The following is a 23007-nucleotide window of genomic DNA, read 5'->3' on the forward strand; positions in this document are numbered from 1 at the left end:
GACCTGACTCATCTTGTTGACAGGTCGCAGGTAGTTACTGCCATTGGCGCTCTTTAACCGCACTGTCATCAGCCGATTTGATACGCTGCGTCGTGACAGATCGGCGCTAATCATCGCACGTGTTATTTAGGATGACGTGATTATCTAATAAATAAGATACGACGAAGAGTGGTAAATTAGTGTAGTGACTTGGCTGAGCTAGTTGAAATCTCGTCCATTGATGATATTGGCGAGATAGTGTTCGTTGATGAGTTCATCAGCAAGTGCTCTTATCTCTGGCATCAATGACACTTGCAAATTATACTGCCGTAAAGACTTCTTGCTGATCCGAGTGTTTGAAGTGAATACATGTCGTCTGTAAAGACAACTCGGATGGAACTTCAGTCAGGACGATTGACTGTTTGAGTCAGTGACATTAGTGCCGGTACTTCATGTGCTCTGCGGCTGATGTTTTGATAGTCATCTGACAGAAGCGACGCGATCAAGAGACCTATTATAATGAAACGTTTGTGATGAAGATAAAGATTGTTCTTGTAAATAACAACGATAATCAAGCCTTAGGTATTTTATGCGGTAAACAATTCGTGCATTGGATAGTTACATCTTAAACAGGAGTACATCGCTATCACAAGAACGTGAACGTGACTGTGAGACTTCTGAATGAGTGTAGTGCATTCTTAAAAGTACTGTGTTTTCAAGAACTCGAAGACATTGACTGGATCTCACGTAGAGGAAAATCATGTTGACTAGCACGCAGTGAATGTCCCAAGGTGTAATTTCTGTGTTAAGACCATTAGAAACAAGCAATCGTGGATGTTTCTTAGTTAATCGATTGAATTGAATTCAAGTACAGTATTTTTGAGGCGGTATCTCGTCTTCAAAGCGTTCTACGAGCGATGATAGTCGACGCAAGTCGCTAAGTTAGCAGCGAACGACCTCCCACTGTGTGGAACGGTGCGATCCTTCGTCGAGAGCAGAAACCAGCAGGTGACCACGTTGGATCTCGCGGCGTTGACTGCCTACGGGGGCGTTTCGGGACCCAGGGTCGCGGTGGCGGGCACCGGGGTCCTTGCGCTGCCCCGCTTGATACCCGACAAGGGTTTATCATCGCCCGGAGGCCAGTCGAAGTCAAAGTCCGCAGGGCTGGCGGGTCTCGACAGCGAGGCGGTGCGCCGGTGGGTCGCGGAGGCCTCGCGAACCGTCCGGCAGTTCCCGCATCCGGTGGTCGTGCCTGTGAGTTCTCCGCAACATCAGCAGCAGCAGCAGCAGCAACATCATCGTCAGCCACAACAGCAGCATCAGCACCACCATCATACTACCCACAGGCAACGTCAGGAACCCAGCCCACCGTCGGTGGGACTATCCCCCTTCGTTCTACCAGTATCGATGACGCAAACTCCCAGTATGCGTCTGCTGGAAAATAACAACTTGGTCGAAGTTGCCATGGCCCAGCAGCAACAACAACAGTCCCAGCAGGCGACACAGAAGCAGAAGCAGACAAGTCCCACAAATAATAACACCATAGAAGCTTGGAGATCGATTCAAGGCGGGCATCAGTGGTGGAGTCCGCCCAGTAGTATTCAACAGGAACAGCAGCAGCAACAGCAAGTACCGTCGATCGCACAGGTTTCTCAACCGCAAAGTCTGGTGGCCGGATCGGTATGTGGTCAGGTGCAGAAGCATCAGCCGCAAGTGCAATCGGAAATCGATCAGCCGCTCGACTTCTCTGTTGGCTCTTTGCAGCAGCAGAGGCTGCATTCGCGCGTGAGGACTATGCACGAGAGACTTCAGGGTAGGATGCATGACAACAACAACGGAACGAGCGGCCAGAAAATCACCAGGGGAGACGTTAGCAGGCGAAGCTATAGCCCCAGTGAAGCTAGTACTAGCAGCAGCGAAGACGAGGGTGTCTCTACCGGCGGCAGTCCTACGGGACCTCTTCGAGGTGCTTCGGGTGAGTGTCAATTAAATTACACACGTTTCGTTAGAGTCTGAGATATATATTCAGAGTCACCATGATTCGTTAATTTGTGATTATGAAGCTTAATATGAAAGAAGGAAAGGGAGAAATTACTCCATTAATTCTATTTTTTTCGCTTACGTGTTTATTAATTTTAAATTTATATAGCAGCTGTTTATAAAATTTTTATGCATTTATGTCATTAATTCTCTCAATTAATTATTTCCGGAAACTTTTAAAACAACAATATGACCATTATATAAATCAGCGTAACATATAATCGTTATATTAATAAGAACTGAATAACTGATGTTGTCTCTTTCAGTAAACGTAGATTAAATTTTATTTATTATTCTTTTTCTCTCTTTTTTCCTTTCTTTGTCTTTCTCAAAAGCAGTTATTTTATTATGAAATGCAAATGATGGCATATCGATGAAGACGAATATAAGCAAATATCTCTCTATCGCAATATAAGCAAGTATCTCTTTATCGCAATTTCACTCAATTAACGGAAAATATTGCGCGACAATTAAACAGTTTGCCATTATCGATACTGAATTGCGGACGAATGTTAAACAATCAGAATTATCTGATTAAATGTAGATTATGTTCATATATCACTACAAACAACGGCAAGAATCAAGCATTTTATGGAAAACGTTATGTTTGTCAGCTGCCAATGCAATCTGCGTTGCATTCTCGACGCCCCCGCGTTGCATTGTCGCTTTTCATGGAAACATTGTGCATCATAGCATTGTATCGGGTCATGTGGTCCCTTCAATCGCGAGAAACGATTTATCTGAAACGACCGGATTTTGCATTAATGCATCTCGTTCATGCTATTCTGTGCACGGAACGCGTGCCAGTTGAACTTGGGGGGGATTAAATTTACGTTCAGAGGGTGAATTTATTTTAAAAGGAAAAATCGCGACGTGTGCTCGTATTTTTCACGAGAATAGACTATTGTTTATAACGCTATTTTCAACATCTGGAATGATACATGATCATCCGATATTTTACTTATTGCTTCTAAAAATAACGCACAATAATCTTGTGTTAATATATAAAACACTTAGATATTGTGTAGATTATTATGAAGATGTTACGACGTTCTCATCGTCATCGTGACGATGACTAATCGATACTCGTTAACGATCCGCTATCTTGTCAACGCGCATTTGTAAAATTTGTTTGAGTGCTAGCTATGCTAAGACCGAATTTAAGAATCGGTATCGGGCATTAACAGATAACTGAGTCATCATCAATCGCTTTAACGGTAATTTCCATGCCGAGACATCGATAGTGTAATTTCAATCAATGTTGCTCGCGTCAATTATTCGTTTATGATATATGCTCCTTCTTCACCTCGTCTTTGGACGTTATTAATTAGGTGCAAAGTTACACACGCGGGCTTATTAATAACCGCGGTGCACGCGCCGCACGTTTCTGCTTTCAATTCAGAATTACCGGTTCCTGATAAACGTGCGATTTACGGCTATACACGTGTCGTTTGTAACGTATCTCTTTCGCTCGTCAACAATCGCAACGTATAGATACAATCTTGAGTCGCACCGGTGTCGCGAGATAATACATATAATTAATAGTTGCTGGTTGGTAATAGACGCATGTTGTGTTCCATAAAAGTGGTTTCGCTAAAAACTGACTCTAGTTTTCGTCAAAGAATCTGTAAGGATCGGTAAGAAACACATGTTTTGAACCATTAATTTATGTTATTATTGGTTACATTTTTACGATGATATTATCGTTACAGTGTAGTTACTTGTCAATAAAATTCATTAGGAATTGCGTTAATAATACAAGTAATCACGATAAGAAAGAAAAAAAAATATTGATCAAGGTGAATAGGCGTTAGATTCTGTCGAGAGAGAATATAATATAATTTTTACACAGCTGTCTACTAACTGCGATATGCGACGCGATAAATTGAAAATTAATAACGTTGAAGATGTTGTTAATGTACGTTGATTAGCTGCGATAAGCATTAGATCAGAGGGATAAGCAGAAAAATTACAAACCAATTGATACTATTGATAAAAATGCGTATCGCTTTAGCCGGCCCGGTGTTGTTAATCTATGGCAATTACGTGACGTCTATATTCCTCGTATTGAAGCACCTGATATCGAGGTTATCCTTATGATAAGTTCTTCCTCTACATAGTTGCACTAAAATTAAATAAAAGTGCAATGGTAAATACAGTGCTGCGTATGTAGGAAGGAAAAAAGACCGTTATCGTATCAGTCGATAACGTCTTAGCTCTAATACTTGTTTGAATAAATATTCCACGTAGCCGCGTGATTGCATGGTTATTTTCGGCACACGTTGAAATCATGACGCAAAAATCTCGCTTACTAAGTTATAAATTGATCAACATATTTTTATCTTTGCCAGTCGATCGATAAATATTCGTCTCGTGTAAAGAGAACAATCATTAAATAAAATATCGATTGTAATTATCAATTATTGATTGTTGATAATTATCAATTATTGCCATAAGGGACATTTAAGAATCGATTAATTGTGTTGAATAAAAATAAGTTTAATTAATCTGAAATGAATATAATAATCAGACTTTGTTGAAATACGTATGATCATAATTTTAGTTAAAATAATTATTTATTATTTTATAATTAATTTATTATATTAGATAACCAATAAATCAAATTTAAGATCATTTGGTTAAAATAATTAAATAAATTTGATTGCACGAATTCTGGTAAAATATCAAAATTTTTTATTAAGATATCACGTTATTTAACTTTCGATTTAATTGTGATAGTCAGAAATTCTATTTATAATAGTTCTACCAATACACACACACTTCTTTAACCATATGTATCACATTAATCCAACAGCTTTTTTTCTTACAATTATAATAATTATAAACTTAGATATTATATATGCATTTACCAAACTTATCTAAATGTTTCGATTCTGTGAACGCAAATATCGGTTATAATAATCAGAAATTTTGTTTATCATAATTTGCTTACTTAAACATATCTTGGTAATACAATCACGATTGTTTTTTTCCGTGTGATATAACCGTTTTGGTAATACTTAAAAATTTATATGCATAGTAAGAGAGGATTATTCAAAAAATTAATACCTAATGTTTCTAAGAATTATAAATTATTTTGATTACATCTCTTTCGATTTAATAGTATTCATAATCAACGATGATGATTCCGCATCTCGTCCCTGATGAAAGTGCGCGCAGAATATGGGCAGTCCCAGGTACACGTTTCACAGGGCTCAAGGACCTGTTCCCTGCTAGTCCGGGTGTATTACGATGTAACCTGATACACGTTTGATTCTATGTTATTTACGAGCAGGTGTATCGGCGCAACAATGTTTATCGGCGTAATTAGATTCTATACCTACGTAATCTTTATCACACGTCGATGAGTTGTGGCGCAGCGAAAATCATGCTTTCAGAATGCGCATGCACGATGATAATAATTTTCTCGAACACCTCGTCTACATTGATTTCGATTGTCACGCCTTCGTACAGCTTATTGATCAATGAGCGGCAAGATGCATAATTTTCTACAAACTTATTAAATATTTATAATGTGAAAAATATTTGATAATAAGCTAATTTTATTTAAACATATATTTTCACACGCCCCAAAAAATTAAATTATTTTGTATTAAGTTTATATAATTAAAATACTTATTAACAAAATGTAAATTTGAAAATGTATATTGATCAGATTAAAATAATTTTCGATCATCTGGTCACATAGTTTCTTAATAAAGTTAACATATTTACTTATAATATCATATCTAATTAAATAATTAAAATAATTACATTTTTTTCATTGAATATTTTAGACGTATTTTAATATAATAATATTTTAATACAATAATAATTAATCATCCGTTTCCGTTTATTGTACTTAATTTAACTAAAATTGCATTTTGTTTGATGTAGAGCAAACGTTGATAACAATTCGCAATTACCGATTAGAATCTCCATTGAATTTATCTTTTTCATCGTGATCATTTCCGCTAACTATCTCCAAGAACCGTCCTGTTCCTTCCTTCATTAACGTTTTCTGTGATTCGTCCAAGTGCATTCGAGTGCCGTCGGATCATTCGCGTGCGGAAAATTAGACAACCTTCCGATTTGTAAGAGTACTCATGAGGTACACGCCGATCCCTCTCGCGCTACTCGCTTCGTGATCAGTGATCTTCGAGCTTCGAATGTGTCGACGGAAATTCTACGAAGTCCATTCTCGTTTTTCTAAAATAAAACTCAAGCCTTCGAAGGATCTCGTTATTTAAGTAGCCATTTTCCTCTTGATGTGTTTGAAAGTTTCTTAGCTTCCGTTACCTAGGCTTACTTATCTTTTGAGATCTTGCAAGAGTCAAAAAAATTTATAAGTAATAGTAAATAAATTTATAAGATGTAGTAAGGTGCCAAGTTTTAAATTTAGGTTGTGTTCCAAAATTCGCTGCCAGCGCTAAAAATTTATGATTTACGTTATGTGCACTATAAATTTTCAACATTAGCAGTGAATTTTAGAACACAGCTTTAAGCACAGAGTGTATAGAAAAATGATAGTAAGATGTAAGCAGTAAGAGTATCGGTCAATCACAGTACACCGTTAGATATCAAAGGAGCAAAAGGAGCCAAAAAATATAAAAATAATTAAAAATTACTCAAATTGGGTACAGTTTGACATTATGAATTTATAAGAGTGTGGAAACGTAGACAATAACATAAACAGTAGCAAATCTAAAATATTGATTTGCTTACCACTTACGTCTTATTGCTTACGTTTTTTCGTATGCTACTGAATAGCATTTATTTTTCAATTGTGTTCATTCCTTACAACGGTTATTCAAAAAACAACAGCTGTTCGCTCATGTAAATATAAATATTGACAAATGACATTTGACTATTCGCGTTGATATGTATGTCTGCGTCAGTTGCAGTCGTAGCTCAAGATGATTATTTAGTCGGTCGAGATTATTAATCAAATCGTTAACAAGATGCGCTAATTAATTATTCTATTATACGTTGAGTCGTAGCGTCCAATTATAAAAGCACCTAATCGAATGCGCTTCTTATTCTTATTCTGTTTTATTTATGCTGGTACCCGCGCATGTCATTAACTTATGATTTGCTGCATAAAGCCGTATCGATAAAAAAAAACGTACATCGATATGACCGATGCATCGATGCAGCGCTGTATCAGCTAGCATTTCGTTGGGATCTATTCGACATCGGCAATCGATGATGGATAAAATCGCATTTATTGACTCGCGCCAGATTAATCGCGACCGAATAATATATTTATCTTTACTACCCGGCCCGAGTCTCTACGGTCGTACGAGTGAAACGTCTTTTATCGATCACCGATCTCTCGCTCGCGTCACTCGAGAAACGAAGGCTTGGCTCGAAGATAAAAAGCCGACGTGTTAAAGAGGCGGCCGGAAGCGCGTACCTTGCACGGCTAATACGCACAATGACTATGAATACATAAAGACACGTTATCAAATGGGATTTGTTCAGTGGATAACGCAGTCAAGGCAAAAGTGTATCATAAAAAAAAATTAGTACTCGACAGTAACACCTTAAATTTGTGTTTTTTATTTCTATAATTTCTCCAGAAAATTACATAGGGAAAAGACTATTCTTAAATCAATCATAATATGCTCATGTATAAGCAAAAATATTCTAATCTTGCTTTAAAATTTTAGTCTTGATTTTCGAATTTGTATTATCTGTGTGATGCAAGATTTTGTATTTAAGCAAATTTTGAATTGAGTGTAATACTTGCATCAACACAAATTCGATCGAATCAAGACTAAAATCTTTGAAGCAAGATTACAATGTTTTTGCTATACATGTATAAATGAACATATTATGATTGATTTATATAAGAATAGTCTTTTTTTTCGTAAACATTAATAAAGTATATTAATGCAAGCAAATGATAATGTAGACAGTCTTTTATGTCTATTAATTTTTTTATGTTAATTATGAATGCTAATGGTGATTATTTGAATGCTTTTCTTAAGGAAATTATGACAATTATGTCTTGTATTAGAATTTTTTGTAGACATCATTATAAAATCTTGCTACGTTATATGGATACAATTAGTCACTTTGAATATGCAAATAGTTACACGGTTATATCATTTATCGTACTTTTTAATCGTAAACTGGAGTTCCAGGAAACATGAAGTAAAGGCGGATATGACAGATTGTACCGAAAAATCTTGACATCGTACGCTGAAGCATGCTTTGCTTACAACAGAAAGCTTTTGTCACAATAGGTATTTTGAGAATTTGTATATGATGAATTTAATTAATTTATAATTGGCATTCCATCATGTGCGAGTTTCACGGTAATTAATTCTAAATAATTGTAAAGAAAAGAACGTGCAAATACTAGCGATATCCTATATGCCTCTCATAGTTTATTAAAATCGCTTCAATTATACACAAGATTTCTAGAATTTCTAGGATTCTTTATAAAAGAACTTGGACTCTATCAATTATATTGAAATTTTGAAAAAGAGTGCTAACTTCATAGATGCCATTAGCGATTTCAGAATTACCATCGTTCCCTCGTGAAGATTGTCTAGAATAATCATTGATGTGCGTGCTCATGACTGCTATGGTCGAATATGTGATGATACGATGATATGATTTTAATGAAAAACCCGCGCTGTTCCTAGAAGAAGCCGGAAGCGCCCGAACCATTTGCGTTGCGTCACCGGCAGCTTGGCATGATGCCTCCTTATTTGCATTGTCCGTCGGGTTTCCGATTATACCCTATACGACCCTCGAATTAAGGCCTCGGCCGTAACCTGCCCAAAACGCTTCAGGCTAGCACACCAAATCCCGCTTATTACGTTGAGACATACACAGTACGCCTTCCGAAGACGATCGTCGACACGTGGCTTGCTGGAGATCCCGTCACTTGAATGGACCATTGGAAAAGTACTGCCGGTTTTTAACAAACTTCACGCTACTTGCGTTTGTATCTTTCGATAAACTTGATGAATTGATCACAAATTTCAATAACATCCGTTAACGTGAATAATATTTTTTTTTTTAAAGAGAAGTCTTTTTGATATGAGAAACAGAATTTTAAAAGTGATACGAGAAACGAGTTTTTTATTGAAACTAAAATTCTTTTACGCGTATGAACTTGGCAATTATTTCTAAATAAATTACTATTTGAATTTAAAGTAATAAATTGATTAAAATCACAACGAACTTATTGTATTTTTAACAACGACGATTTGGACGCATGACGCGATCGTTGCTCCAAAAATCTTACCTGTTACCTTGAGAGGTACACGGACTCGTCGCACGGAAAAGCTTGAGATACGTGACTCGTACGAGTCGAGTGGGTGGTGAGTATAGGGAGGTCAGTTCGCGGGAATGGGAAATAGCAGTGCGGGGATTCCTAGTAGGTAGGCCGAGGTAGTAAGGAAGATACCTATAGAGCCCATGGCAGGTAAAGCCAATGGATAAATCTCACCTTGGATAGGTCAGGTTGGGTCGGGAGGATTCTGTCGAGAAGGACCGTGCAAGGGTCACGTGGCTACTCCTGCCTCTTTCTTTCTTCGCTTTGTGTCTCCTTTCTCCCTTTCTCTTTCGTTGTCGTTTAGTGCTCCTTTTCTAGGATACGTGAAACCCGTAGGCTTTCTAACCCTTGCTGAAGATGCATTTCGGCCTTGGCGCGACACGCGTGCGGTGTGATACGTGCACGTGTGCGGGACAGCCGGGTGTGTTCATGTACACGCGACGACAAATCACTTGTGCGACGTGACACGCGCCAGACTTTCTCGCCTTATTTTAGGCCTAGTGTACATAAGGTATCTTAAATCTGCATTTCTAGTTTTTATTTATGAACTCTTTCTTCAACCAAAATGTTGAGGAAAAACCTAAGTTTTCAAGATGAATCTTATTTTTAATTTGAAGTGATACTACACTGAGAGAAAAATGTTTGGTATTTGTAACTATAATTACATATCACTATAATTATGATTATTACTGCTATAATAATAATAACAGTAACTATGTATATAGTTCTAGCAACAAATGTATATAGTTGGCAACCTAAAATGACTATAATTATAATTGTTATAATCATAAAATAGTTGAAATTACCATAAAATTATAGTAATTTGAATCATTTTTATGGTAATTTCAACTATTTTATAGTTATAACAACTATAATTATAGTCATTTTGGGACAACCATATTTTTTATAGTTGTTCTAAAATATAACTATAAAATTATAGTCACTTGAATAATTTTTATGGTAATTTCAACTATTTTATGGTTATAACAATTATAATTATAGTAATTTTAGGCTGCCAAATATATACATTTGTTGCTCGAACTATATACATAGTTACTGTTATTATTATAGCAGTAATAATCATAATTATAGTGATATGTAATTATAGTTACAAATACCAAACATTTTTCTCTCAGTGTAGTAAGTAATATTGTATTTTTAAAGTGATGCGAGTATAAGTAATGTTGTATCTTGAGATTTAACTATCAAGATCTTTACTAAAGATTAGTAGAATAACAAAAAATATATTAATAAATTAAGAAAAATCCAAAAATCGAGAAATTTGTGATAACTCAATATTTTTTTATCAAGATACTTTGTATTTAAGATCAATAGATTAACAAAATATATTTTAGTGACTTAAAAAAAACTCCAATTCTAATTAAGAAACAATTTGCGATATCAATATTTTTTCGTGTGTTCAGCCATACTGCTAAAAAAATAACAATGTTGCATGAAGGACATGCGAATGTGGCGTCGATCGATACGTCTCGCTCACAACTCGATGCGATTGTAATCACCACTAATCCCTGTCCCGCGTTTTACCGATGCCGCGCCATAACTCTTCGTTACAACGCAATGCTGGACGCGACATGCAAATTATGACTCGCATCGTTACTACGTTCCGCGGGGCGATCGATACGATCTCTCGCGTCGATGACGGATGTACTGGACGGATGCGGCCGCTCGTCAAGAGCTCGAATAGAGGTGCACGGACGACCTTGCCGTCTTAGGTCTCGGAAAAGGAAACGTTCTCATAATGAAACCTATCATGGCACGTACGCTGCATAGCGAGATAATGTGCCAAGCAGGCTGTACCGACACGTAGAGACACTACACACGCTCTGTAGTTTTAAACTTCGTGTTCACACGTACTCGTATTCAAAGATTACTTAGTTGTTTGTAGCTGAAAACTATGAGGCGCGATTTTTATCGCATATAGTTACAGATTTCTTAAAATATGTTGCTTGTTTGATAAAATTCAAGATCTGTTTTCTATAGGAACGAAAATGTAAATTTAGTCTTTGATACACAGAAAGGACAATTTTTTTGAAGTATCTAAAAATTTAGCTACACACAAATCTGAAAAAATAATTTTGTTGGATACTCAGAATAATTATGTAGGTTCAAACTGAGTGCAGCGTGGCTCATCATTCTTCATTTTCCTACGTAATTATTTTACTAATCTAACAAAATTATTTTCAGATATGTGTCTGGTTAAATTTTTAGATACTTCAACAAAATCATTCTTTCCCTGCATAGATTTCACTGTAAAAAATTGCCTAAAATTCAGATAAAAACTGAAGATTTCTACAGTTACATTATCTGAATTTTCGGATAGAATATTGTCTCAGTTTTTAACCATAGTTGAAATGTTAATTATTTCTCTAAATTTCTACCTGTAGGATATCTCTGATCTCACAATGCCTAAATATTTAGATATTGTCTGAATATCTAACTTGTCTGAATATTTCTAATTTTTATGAACACTTAGATATGTCTGAACACTTAGATAGAATATTAGATAGGCTTTTAGTTATGACATTTAGATATAGCATTTAGATATGCCTAAAAATTCCGACAAATTCTGTCCGAAAATTCAGACAATGTGACTAAGAAAATTTCACCTTTATCTGAATAGGCATTTTTTTGTAATGCTAATTACAAAAAACAAGAATTCCTTTATAATGCAATTTGTAGTAATACTAAAGTTTATATGGTGTACTAAATATAAAATACAAAATTAAGTTTTTAATAATTATGAAATAATAGATTGTAAAAAATCTGTACAAAAATATTATATAATTATATTTTTTACATATTTTTAGATTGATTAGTTTAGTAGCTTTTTTAAAATTAAAATAACAAAGAAAGTCAATATATTTAAATAAAGTCCGTTATTGATATCACTTTTTATCCGAATTCTAAGAATACGTTCTCTTTACGAATCAATTTCAATAACGTTTCTCAACATCGCAAGATCGTGACGTGTACGCGCGTTGCGTCTCGCTTCAAGGATCACGGCAGATGCGTTTGCACCTAGCAAGCTGGATAAATGATGGAAATCACCATATTCATTGCATTTGTCGGCGTACCGTTGCTGAGCCATACACCGTATTTGGCGGTTGCGTATGCTAATTCACCGTCGCGGACGATTGGCAGTCTAGGTTGAAGCAGCGGCACATATACGAGTTAAAAGGACAAGCTGCATAATCCCGCGATCTTGTTGATTCGTCTTCTCTCGAGTGAATTTATTCCTCCGACAAAATCGACCGTCTCGAACTGAAAACGCGCGACAAAGTGTCCATCTTGAAATGTTAGAAATGTTAACGAGAAACGGTGAGCCGTAGTTAGAATCGTTATAAAAGAAAATTCTGCAAAAGGGAACGCGATGGACGTCCTTCGTCGCGACGATTCCAACAAAAGTAATGAAATAACGACGTTACTCACCTCAATATGCACCGGATTGATTGAACGGAAAATGGTCTCTCTCATGATTATCGATTATGACTCGTGCGATTTGCACGATGCACCGTCGTGTATTGTACGATATGTGCGGTAGCTGAGAGATGCGTGAATCAGAATAATACGCGCGCAGATTGCGCCAGGTTCTGTGATTTACCCCACGGGAAGTCGGATCGTTCTGGATCATCGGCAAGGAATGTAAGGACGACACGCGAGAACGTCGATTGCCGGATTCCAATAGGATTGTGAAAGTACTCGGTCCACGTCATTATGGATTCTTCGCGACTTACGAAAATCCGAGGATAATCGATTCTCACTCTCTCTCTCTGTCTCTTTCTCTCACTTACGAAACTTTGCAATCCTATATGAATGAAGTCTTTACGTATTATAGAACTTCTTAAACTGAAGTAATAGTTAAGACAGCCAAACTTACAAGAAATGGTTGAAGGAAATGAAAATAAAATTACTGCAAGGAGGGGGGGAGAAAGGAGATAGGGAAGGAGAGATTATGATAGATAGACATACACGGAAAGGTTTTGCCAAAGTACCTAAAAGTTTAGATACAGATCTGAATAATTTTATTGAACCATCAAAATAATTATGTAGGATACTCAAGCTGGTGGTTAGAATGTCAAAACTTTTTGCAGCGTTGCTTATTATGCTTGAGATTCCTGCGTAATTATTTTGATACTTCAACAAAATTATTTTCAGATCTTTATCCAACTAAATTTTTAGATACTTCAGCAAAATCGTTCTTTCCATGCAATATTCCTTTCACTATATCTTTTTATTCGGTTGTTACATTGAAAATGATTCACGATACCTGTTTATTCTAAACTTGTGATTGACTGTGGGGCAGAATAATTTACCTACCTTTCAAAATATTGCGATTACAAAGAGACCGTTCCTACCGAATGTTATACAATTGAGGTTCATAAAAGAACCGATCAAACATGCTTTTGAAAAATACGAGAATATCATGCCGGTAAGCCCATTTAAGCCGACATTCAGCTTGCTTAAATTACTTTGCCAGTCATTGCGGTTCCCGCATCCTGCTGCAATTTTGACCTGCATGCCGCTTAGAATTTCATATGGTTCGCATGCCATATGTTCGTATGCAAATTGCTCCTTTTTTATTCGGTAAATTTCGGTACAGATAATCATAATATTGTCGATTTTATCGGCTAAATTAGACGCGTTAAGCATGTCGAAGCCAATTAAGGATTTCACATTAAACTTAGAGTTGCGTTATTCGACGAATATAAAATTACAATCCCAATAATAGTTTCAACAAGATAAAATTTATAATATTCTTACTTATGTATCCGCCAACGCATTTAATTCGACGCGATTCTTTGCGTGGAAATCTTCCGACTTTTCTCTGTACGTTGAGTAAAATCTGCATAATTCGCGAGCAACATTGTGTAAAAACGCGTGCGTAAATTAATTGGCACCTAAGAATCCGGCACGCATCGACGGCATTTTAATTGCGTCATTGTCTCGTGAGATGCTTTTGCGCGATTAGTATATAATTTGAATAATCAAAGTGAGATTTTACGCGCAACAAGATGAATGGACGATTTATCGGTGCATATTTATCGCATAATGCATCGATTTGCGATTTAAACGGGATTAAGGGAATTTTATGCAACAGTATAACTGTATCTGTGATTTCGCACTCTATTGCACTCGCATATAATTTTATTATAGGTGCATATTCTATGTATAATTTGCATTTTACTAATGAACTTTTTGTTCTGTCATTACCAAAGTATTTTTATTCTCATTATTTCTTTATAATTTCATTGTTGTTTCTAGCCATTTAATTTAGCAAAGTAATCCATGTTAATATATAAGTCTAATAATGCACGTAAATTTCAAATGTTAATATTAACTTTAGAAAATAAATAGAAGATGTGAAAAATGTTAAATTTGAAGAAAATTTACATGAGTATATCTACTTTCTTACAATAATTATTAAGATAACTGTACTCAATATGACCTATAATTTGCTGTTTGTAGGTAGTTACATGGATATTCAAATCTTCACTATATTCATGTAAATATTGAAAATATCTCCATATTTTCAATTAATGTTCAGAAATGTATTTTTAATTTAATCACCAGTTTTTATAGTGTTCAGCAAACTGCAAAAATTACAACGCTTGGTCTATATTACTGAGAAAAAAGTTTTTGGTATTTGCATATTAAAATATTATGATTATGAACTTCATTTTTGCAGTTATTAGGTTATTACTAATATAATATTAATAATAAAGTAATTATTGTAGTTCTGTACCAAAAAGAATATATATAATTATCTCCAAAAATAGTTACAAAATTATATTAAGAAATAAGAAAAGAATATATTATACTTATTAAGAAACTATATATTAAGAAAAAAATAGATATTATCTTCAAAAACAATTAAAATTATAGTCATATTTTCGGAGACAATTGTATAATTTTTTTTGGCTTATTTATTAAACTATAATATTATTATTATTATTAATATTATAGCAGTAATAACTATAAAAATAAAACTAAAAAGTAATAACTATAAAAATGAAACTTCTAACCTAATATTTCGTGCAATTATAGTCGCAAGAACCTTTTGCTCAGTGTGCGTACAGTTCATCTTTTAATTTTGACGATTGTTACATTTATTCGGAATAAAATTTCATTGGGAATGTAATACTATCTAATGATCTTTGAAAGGAGACGTGCGGGAGGTCGTTTTAAATTTCGCACTATTATATGAGTCAGCAACAGGGTGATAGTAACATAGTCAGAGACCGGGATGGGTCGTTTTAAGTAAAGATAATGACAGTGTACACAGGAACATGCGTGCCTAATGCCGACACACGTCCCCGTGGCTACTTGCCGCTTCCTGCCTCATGTATTCAAATTAAACCACGTAACATCGTCATGGAGCTTGTATAATGGTAATGATGATGGTAAATGAGAACCATGGACGCCTTCGTTCATCGCCGCCAGATCTCGGGAAAGCACTATGATTTCACGAGTCGCATGACGATGCACAGTCTTCGGACATCGCGATAATTTGCAGCATTCTGCCGCTGCATTCACGGATAATAATTCATTCTGGAAATTATGCGAAAAATTACATATTTCTTCAATTATAATAACCGATCCATCAACATCGCGATAATTAATCGTGAAATTATTTCTTGATAAAAAAGCATGGTATTTTTTAAGCGATTTCAAACAAAGAACGAGATTAATGTATTCAATTATTATCAATGCCGTATGCCGTAGCAACGAAACGAGGAAGAGATCATTGCCCCGCTCAAAGAAACTAATCTGTCCTCGGGATCGTTTCGTGATTCCTTCGGATCTGCTTTCTTTGTGCCGTCTCGTTTTTTTCTTCACGTTGAGCCTAATAACCTCTTCCGGACCTACATCTCGTGTTCCTCGAAGGCTTCGTTTCACGAGCGACATAATTAGTTAGGAGACGCTTAATGTAATTTTAATAACTAGATAAATAAACATAAGCATAAACAATGCGGCGTAATTTGAATCCGGATGTGCCGACGATGAGCGGCTTCGATAAAGCACAACGTTAATGTCTCACCACATAGAGAGAAACTGCATACTTCGTCCTGTCCTTGTCGCATGAATTGTGCTTGTCTCGCCTCTCGTGCCGTTGCGTGCAATGCGTGCGTGCGTGCGTGCATGGTCATGGTATTTCGTAGTTTATGCAACGTATGCTAATTCGACTCAGCCGCGCGTCGACCGTTCCCTAAATAATGAATAATCAGAATCACAGACCTGTTGGCTGCGTTGACTAAACTTCACAATACATCTGTTAGGCATAATAGTCTCTTTTAAAAAAAATTGTGTAGCTAATTTATTAAATGTCCATTAATTACGATATTTGAGACTTCAAAAATTAAATATCATAAATATTTCTGAAAAGAAGAAAATAATTGCATGTATTATATATGTAATATTTTTATTCTATCTAACATTGTTATTAACTTAAAAGCTTATGATTTTTTGTTAATAATAGCGTAACTTATTAGACTACTTCAACTATAACAACTGATTTCTTTACCTGCAATAATTTTATCATTAATTCCTAGTTTCGTAGAAGGAGTCAGGCGAGAGAGGAGATAATCAGGTTTTTCACGCCTTTTTTCTTCATTCTATTTATAATACCGACTACAATATGCAAACGATTAGATATTCAGATCATCTCCCCTCATATACAAGCTATTATAGCATTTATGACGCTCTCTCGGATGCTGAAATTAAAAACGCTGTGTTTAATTATATTAAAATACTTCTAATGGTTATGTACGAAGTTCTTATGGAAGCAGGTGTTGAAAAATGGATGTAAAAAGCTATCTTTCTTTCATCTGACGTATCTGAATGATCTAAGGAAGGAATAGAGTGAGAGAAAATTCTTATATACGTATCCTCTAATAATCTAATAAGTTTTTTTTAATATACGAGAATATTTAATTATTATCATTTTAAATATATCACAGTCATCATTCTTAATTTTAATTTATTGCTAATTTTGGTCTTCCGGAAAGGATCGTCATGAATTTTTATGGGCCTGCACTCAAGGTTTTTAAACTGTTTTCGTTGTAGTTAATAAATCGCCTGTCGTCATGCAACGCGTACAAATTTGCAGCAAAGTTACGAGCAGAGATATCGTCACGTTAACTCGCGCAGCCGCTACGAAGATTGATGGAACGCGAGTCGCGGGCACGATCGCGGCCATGAGAATGATCTTACACCCTTGTCAGCGTTATCTAGATAGAGACTCAAATTCGTCATTCAGTTAAACGCATCACTATTAATTAATCATACTATCCCATGTGGCGCTCCAATTTGAAACGAGGCAATCGGTATTAGTAAATATCTTACAACGATTTACCGATCATATTAATGCAAAGATTCTTGGCCTCTTGCCAGTGTAATTGCAGTGTAAGCACAAATTAGCTCGTCTAACAAAATGTGTGATCAATTAGCCGCGTTGTATGAATCAATGCACTCCATCGTGGTCACGATCCAAGCTGTACGCAATTTGTATGTTTAAAAACCTCTATCACTTTCTTTTTACATGATGTTGTAAATAAAAAGCGATGATGATTTAACTATTAATCTAAAAATTTTTGTTCTCATTAAATTTTTTGAACGGTTTGTATGTAATAGATTTTTAGGAAAATATCAAATAGGATTGGTTAATTATACATATATTTAATTAAAATATATTGCAAAATATTTTTATATAATTACAACTTCATATGCATTATACCTTGTAATGAAAGTTGTACGGATGCGTTTATTTATATATCCATCGCCATCGGTTAGTGATAATGGCAGCACATGCATGTCGACATCTTTGTCAGCCGTTATTATATGATGAGAATGCATATTTATTAGCGAGTAAAACATTCTTATTAATTGGCAATATGTCTGCGTCACGCATAACCTGATTTTTTTAATGTATCTTCAACTAATTGTAATTTTAATCCTTTTAATCCTTACAAAGGCAATATGTATATGTAGATACGGTTACTTTATTATCGTACATGTACATATATTTAACTACATACATTCAGTATGTATGAACATAATTTCTCTATAATCTAAATACTCATTGATTGACTTAATGTACGTATATTTTAAGATTACATAAAAAGTATTGTACATAAAATATCCCAATATGAATATAAATTCTTTCTTTATAAGAATGACGATCTTTTCCTATAAGAATAAGAATAAACGCCATTTTTTTTCAATTGTAACTTAAATCTCACGGCAGATAAATTTTGAATAAAAGTTATCTTAGAATAAAAAATGTGCTTGAGAAGGAAAAGGAAAGAGACCGATTAATAGATAAGATTTTACTAATTTCTTTAATTATGTATATATATATATATATATATATATACTTTTAATTATTTTATTTCTGATTTTAATCGATGTGTTATTAACGTGTTGGAAAAAAATTAATTCTTTTTTCTGTTTATTTAATGGAAGAACTTCTTTGATTCTAAAATATTTGATAGATGCATAGACGTATAATATATTTATATGTAAACCTACTCACGCATGTTGTCAATGTTCTGACAAGACGAAAGAACAAACCCTTCCAAGTCGACCATTGTTTACGGCACTTTAATTAGTCCGCTAATGTGACCGGGATAAAACCACCAGTCTCTTATCTGATATGTTTCCGGCGAATCATGGGAATTATTTCCGTACATGCAAATACCAACGAAAAGGCAAATCGAGTTGCGCTTCCGGAACGATCTCATCGTGTGATAAAAACGACCACGCGTGACTAAGAATAGATTACTTTATTATTATACACGGTATTTTTATGTATAAAAATTGCTTTTTTATGTATAAAAATATGCAATATATTTTCGGGAAGGAGATATCTAAGATATATCATTATTTTTAAATATTACCCTTCTCTTATAAAAATTACGTTTTATTGAAAAGAGATCACGTGGTTTTAAAAATAATCATTATTCGAAACATCTTTTTCATTCATTCTAATTTAAAAATAATTTCCTGTTTTTGTACATTACGTCATATGTTTCAATTATTACAGTGAAGCTTGACATTATCTCCTACAATTATCTCACTTAGCCACGATATCTCGAGCCAACTATATTTACAAGCGATCTACTCGTAAATGATACGGATCAGCGTTCTAAAATCGGTCATGTTATAACCTTAATCGTGCGGATAAGTAAAACGCGAGCCATTAGAGGTGCTTATATTCTTTCACACTTACGATTACAAAGTGCCTAATTACATGTTCCCGATTACATGTATCTGCAAACGAGAGCTAAATGTATTAAAGGTTTATACACTTACACGAAACTCACATGAGGTGAATAACTTCCAATCACAACTAACGATCGCTAACGGCACGTAATTGTCACGGAAAATCGAATGTTAATTATATTTGAAGAGAACAAACTCAGTAATTACAATGGTGCGAGCGCACGAAACGCGAGGACGTTCCTTTGGGCGATGATCACATTTAAGGATATCTCACGTATGTGATGGTACATATTAGGCGACTTAACGAGTCAAGCGTGCTTAACGGCGCGTTGAGCAGTTCCTCGGGATTAACTGGCCGTGCCTAAACGCGTTAATATATTATTGTACCGGGCGCGTACAGAGAAAGACAGAGGTAATTAACCCTCGCAGCCTCGTAAGCAACCATATTTTAAGGTCCACTTGCACGTGTCTCTCCGGTGACTTCTTAATCGTCCGTACGACTTCATCACGTCGGTGATTTCATTCCGACATTCTCTTCCTTTTTTCTTTTTAATCGCTCCGGGTGCGAGTTCGCGGTCGTTAGCTTACGAGAGCAAGGGTCAAATTGTGCCGCGTTCCGAATTTTCCACTTTTGCGATTTGAGCAAAAGTATATGTGCTCGCTTTTGATAATTTCGATAGTTTTCGATTGCTTGTTTATTCATTAAACAAGAATACTGCGTTGATAAAACAATGTAGTAAATACATATTTTCTTATTTACTTGTGCGAGAACTATCTGATTAATTGAGCGATAACACTTCAAATTAATTAATGACATTGTTATTGGTATCTCTTAATTGCTCGGGAAAAGTCACTGGAATGTGTTTACATTTCAGCGGCGAAAAAATATGAATCGTTATGAAATATTGTTTTTTCTCTGGATTGTTCAACACATTTTCTTTTTTAAATATTTTTTACGAACCTTTAAATATTCCAATGAAAACCTGCAAATAAAAAAAGCGTTGTTTTAATTCAAATATTTATTTTTTAGAAATGTTATTATTTAATATTTTGTTTGATTTTTGCGTACTTTTTTCAGAAAATTTTGATTAAATCTATATCCACAATGTTCCCAAATATTAATAAAATGGAAAACAATCAATAATATACAATACATTGTTAATAATAATGATTTTACCTGAGATGTAAAGACATCTTAGTTAATTATTTACGTAAAAATAATCAAATGGTGACTCCTGAGTTAATCCTTTCGAAGTGATGAAAAAAATCGGTGTTTAGCTTTCCGCGAGGCTTCATGGCATTTACGTCCATCTATTAGATGGTATGGATTCTATGTGGGTGATTCATAATTGCGTGCGTACATTGTGAGTGAGAATAGTTAAGGGTAGAGTATTCCAAAGTGGGTAATTATACAGAATTTCCGCGAAAAGGAATAACTTACACAGAACAATGAAAAATAACGAAAAGATACTTGGAATACTTTTTCGTGATTCTATAGATCTATATATTTATGAATGAAATATGTTAAGGATTAATGTACGAATAACTAACTATTTCTGTATAAAATATGAGAATATATTCTCATATTTTATACAGAAATTAAACTGATTGATTACAATATATATTTGTGATAATGTTTCTTGTTAAATATGTAACTTTTTTTAAGATATAATATTACATTTGACGTTATACTTCGTTTTATTATCGAATTAAAATGAACAAATGATTTAAGTGTTACTGGATGGAAAATTCAATAACACTTAAATCGTGTGTGTAATTAATTTGATTTTGAATTTTGGTTAGCTTAATTAAAATTCAATGTTAGAGAGAGAGAGAGAAAGAGAGGAGAGAGTCACGCGAATCAGCGGAACATTAATTAATGCTATTAAAATTACTTTCGGTGTTCAGCGTGGCATAGAATTTTGCAATTGCATTAGCAAATCTCTCTATAAAATTTCTATTGTGTACAAATCTAAAATGCAGAAACAGTATTTCTTTCCGCGTAGTTCTGAAAATCATATCGTATTATAGATTCCGCCGCCAATTTATTCGGTGTCGTAATAATCAAACGGGCTCTCGGCCGCTTGTCGATCGGGTTTTTCGTTCTTTTTTCTCGATGCTTGACCCCAGCTGTAACTATCGTCAACAACGAGATTCTACTGGATCTTAATATCGATCATCGACTTCCGCGAAGTATCATAAACCTCCGCCCGTTAAGGCGCGGTTAGGACCGTTCGCCGATTTGCGCGATGCAGGAAAACCGCGTACATCCTTTTTTCGTTCGCGTTCGTTCTCATTGCGCCGTGAATTACCGCGGCTTCTCGCGCAACAGAGAGGAAATTAATCCTAAGAACACGGCTTTTTGTCGATGTGAACACCCAAGTGGCCACGACGTGTTCTAAACTCGCAAGGTTCGGACGAGGCAATTTGCGTCACTTTAGTGTGTTGATATCCTCTCATCGACTTTTACCTACACCTAAAATAGAAAAAGTGAAAGAGAAAGTTTGAATTTATCGTAAAGTCAATTTTAACAAATTTATGAAGTAGTATTAAAAAATTGGAATAAAAGATAGCGTGATAAATCTGTATTATCCGATGGATTTAAATATTGTGACGATTAGGATTGATATCGTTTGTCATCGTGAAATGCGAGCTAATACATTCTTACGGAGTAATATCCTTTTTTTTATATCCCTAACCTGATTAGGCTGACTAGCACGTTCATTACTGTTTTCTCCTTCATTTCATACTCAAGATTGAATTTGGACTAATGATTTTCGCTATCGGCATGCAACTTTGACAGCGTAATGTCGGAGAAAGCCGTTCCAATCTAAGGAACGACAGCAAGGATGACAGTGTATTAGTAAAAACGGTGGTAAGAGGTTCAGAGATGCTACAAACGGGCCCCCCACGTAAAGAAGGGCCCGATTCGACGGGGATAAAAATGCAACGCGCGCACAAGACCCGACTTGGTGGTTCGGCGGCCAGTTTACGAGTCGCTGCGAACACGGTCGTAAAGTTTACCATTGCGCGCATAAACCGGCGCGATAATGATTACTACTTCCGCGCGGCGTGTCCCTCTTCGCCGGGAGGAAGTCGGCGTTTCGCGGATCGCCGTATCTCATGATCGGCCGTCGTTCAAGCTTTTGTTCGCGTCCGAAGCAGGCTGGTCCCATTGTCCAGCTTCTCTCTTCGACGTTCTCTCAAAGCCCTCGCTACCTAAACTCTCTCCCGGCACGAAATGCGTGCCTACCACCGCGGTCGCTTACTTTTTTGCCCACGTAACTCTCATTTTGATCAATTTGAGTTTTTTGTCGGGGCGGCAACCGTTGACTTTACTACCGAGACCTCATCTCCACTCTTCGCCCGCTCGTCCCGTCCTTTCTTCGTCTTCCTTTCGATTCTCTCTCTCTCTCTCTCTCTCTCTCTCTCTCTCTCTCTCTCTCTCTCTC

General features: G+C 35.5%; 1 protein-coding gene across 2 annotated transcripts in view; it reads left to right on the forward strand.

The window, feature by feature from the left end:
- The first annotated feature begins 747 nt into the window (after positions 1–747).
- LOC108760070 (POU domain protein 2) overlaps positions 748–23007 on the forward strand; it is a 144701-nt gene continuing 122441 nt past the window's right edge. For both annotated transcript variants that reach the window (XM_018505850.1, XM_018505852.1), the window contains exon 1: positions 748–1954. In XM_018505850.1, coding sequence (XP_018361352.1) covers positions 1387–1954 — 568 coding nt within the window. In that variant the 5' untranslated portion in view covers positions 748–1386. The remainder of the gene's footprint in view (positions 1955–23007) is intronic.

The sequence above is a fragment of the Trachymyrmex cornetzi genome, unplaced genomic scaffold (genome assembly GCF_001594075.2).
Source record: "Trachymyrmex cornetzi isolate Tcor2-1 unplaced genomic scaffold, Tcor1.1 scaffold217, whole genome shotgun sequence".
NCBI classification, from domain to species: Eukaryota; Metazoa; Arthropoda; class Insecta; order Hymenoptera; family Formicidae; genus Trachymyrmex; species Trachymyrmex cornetzi.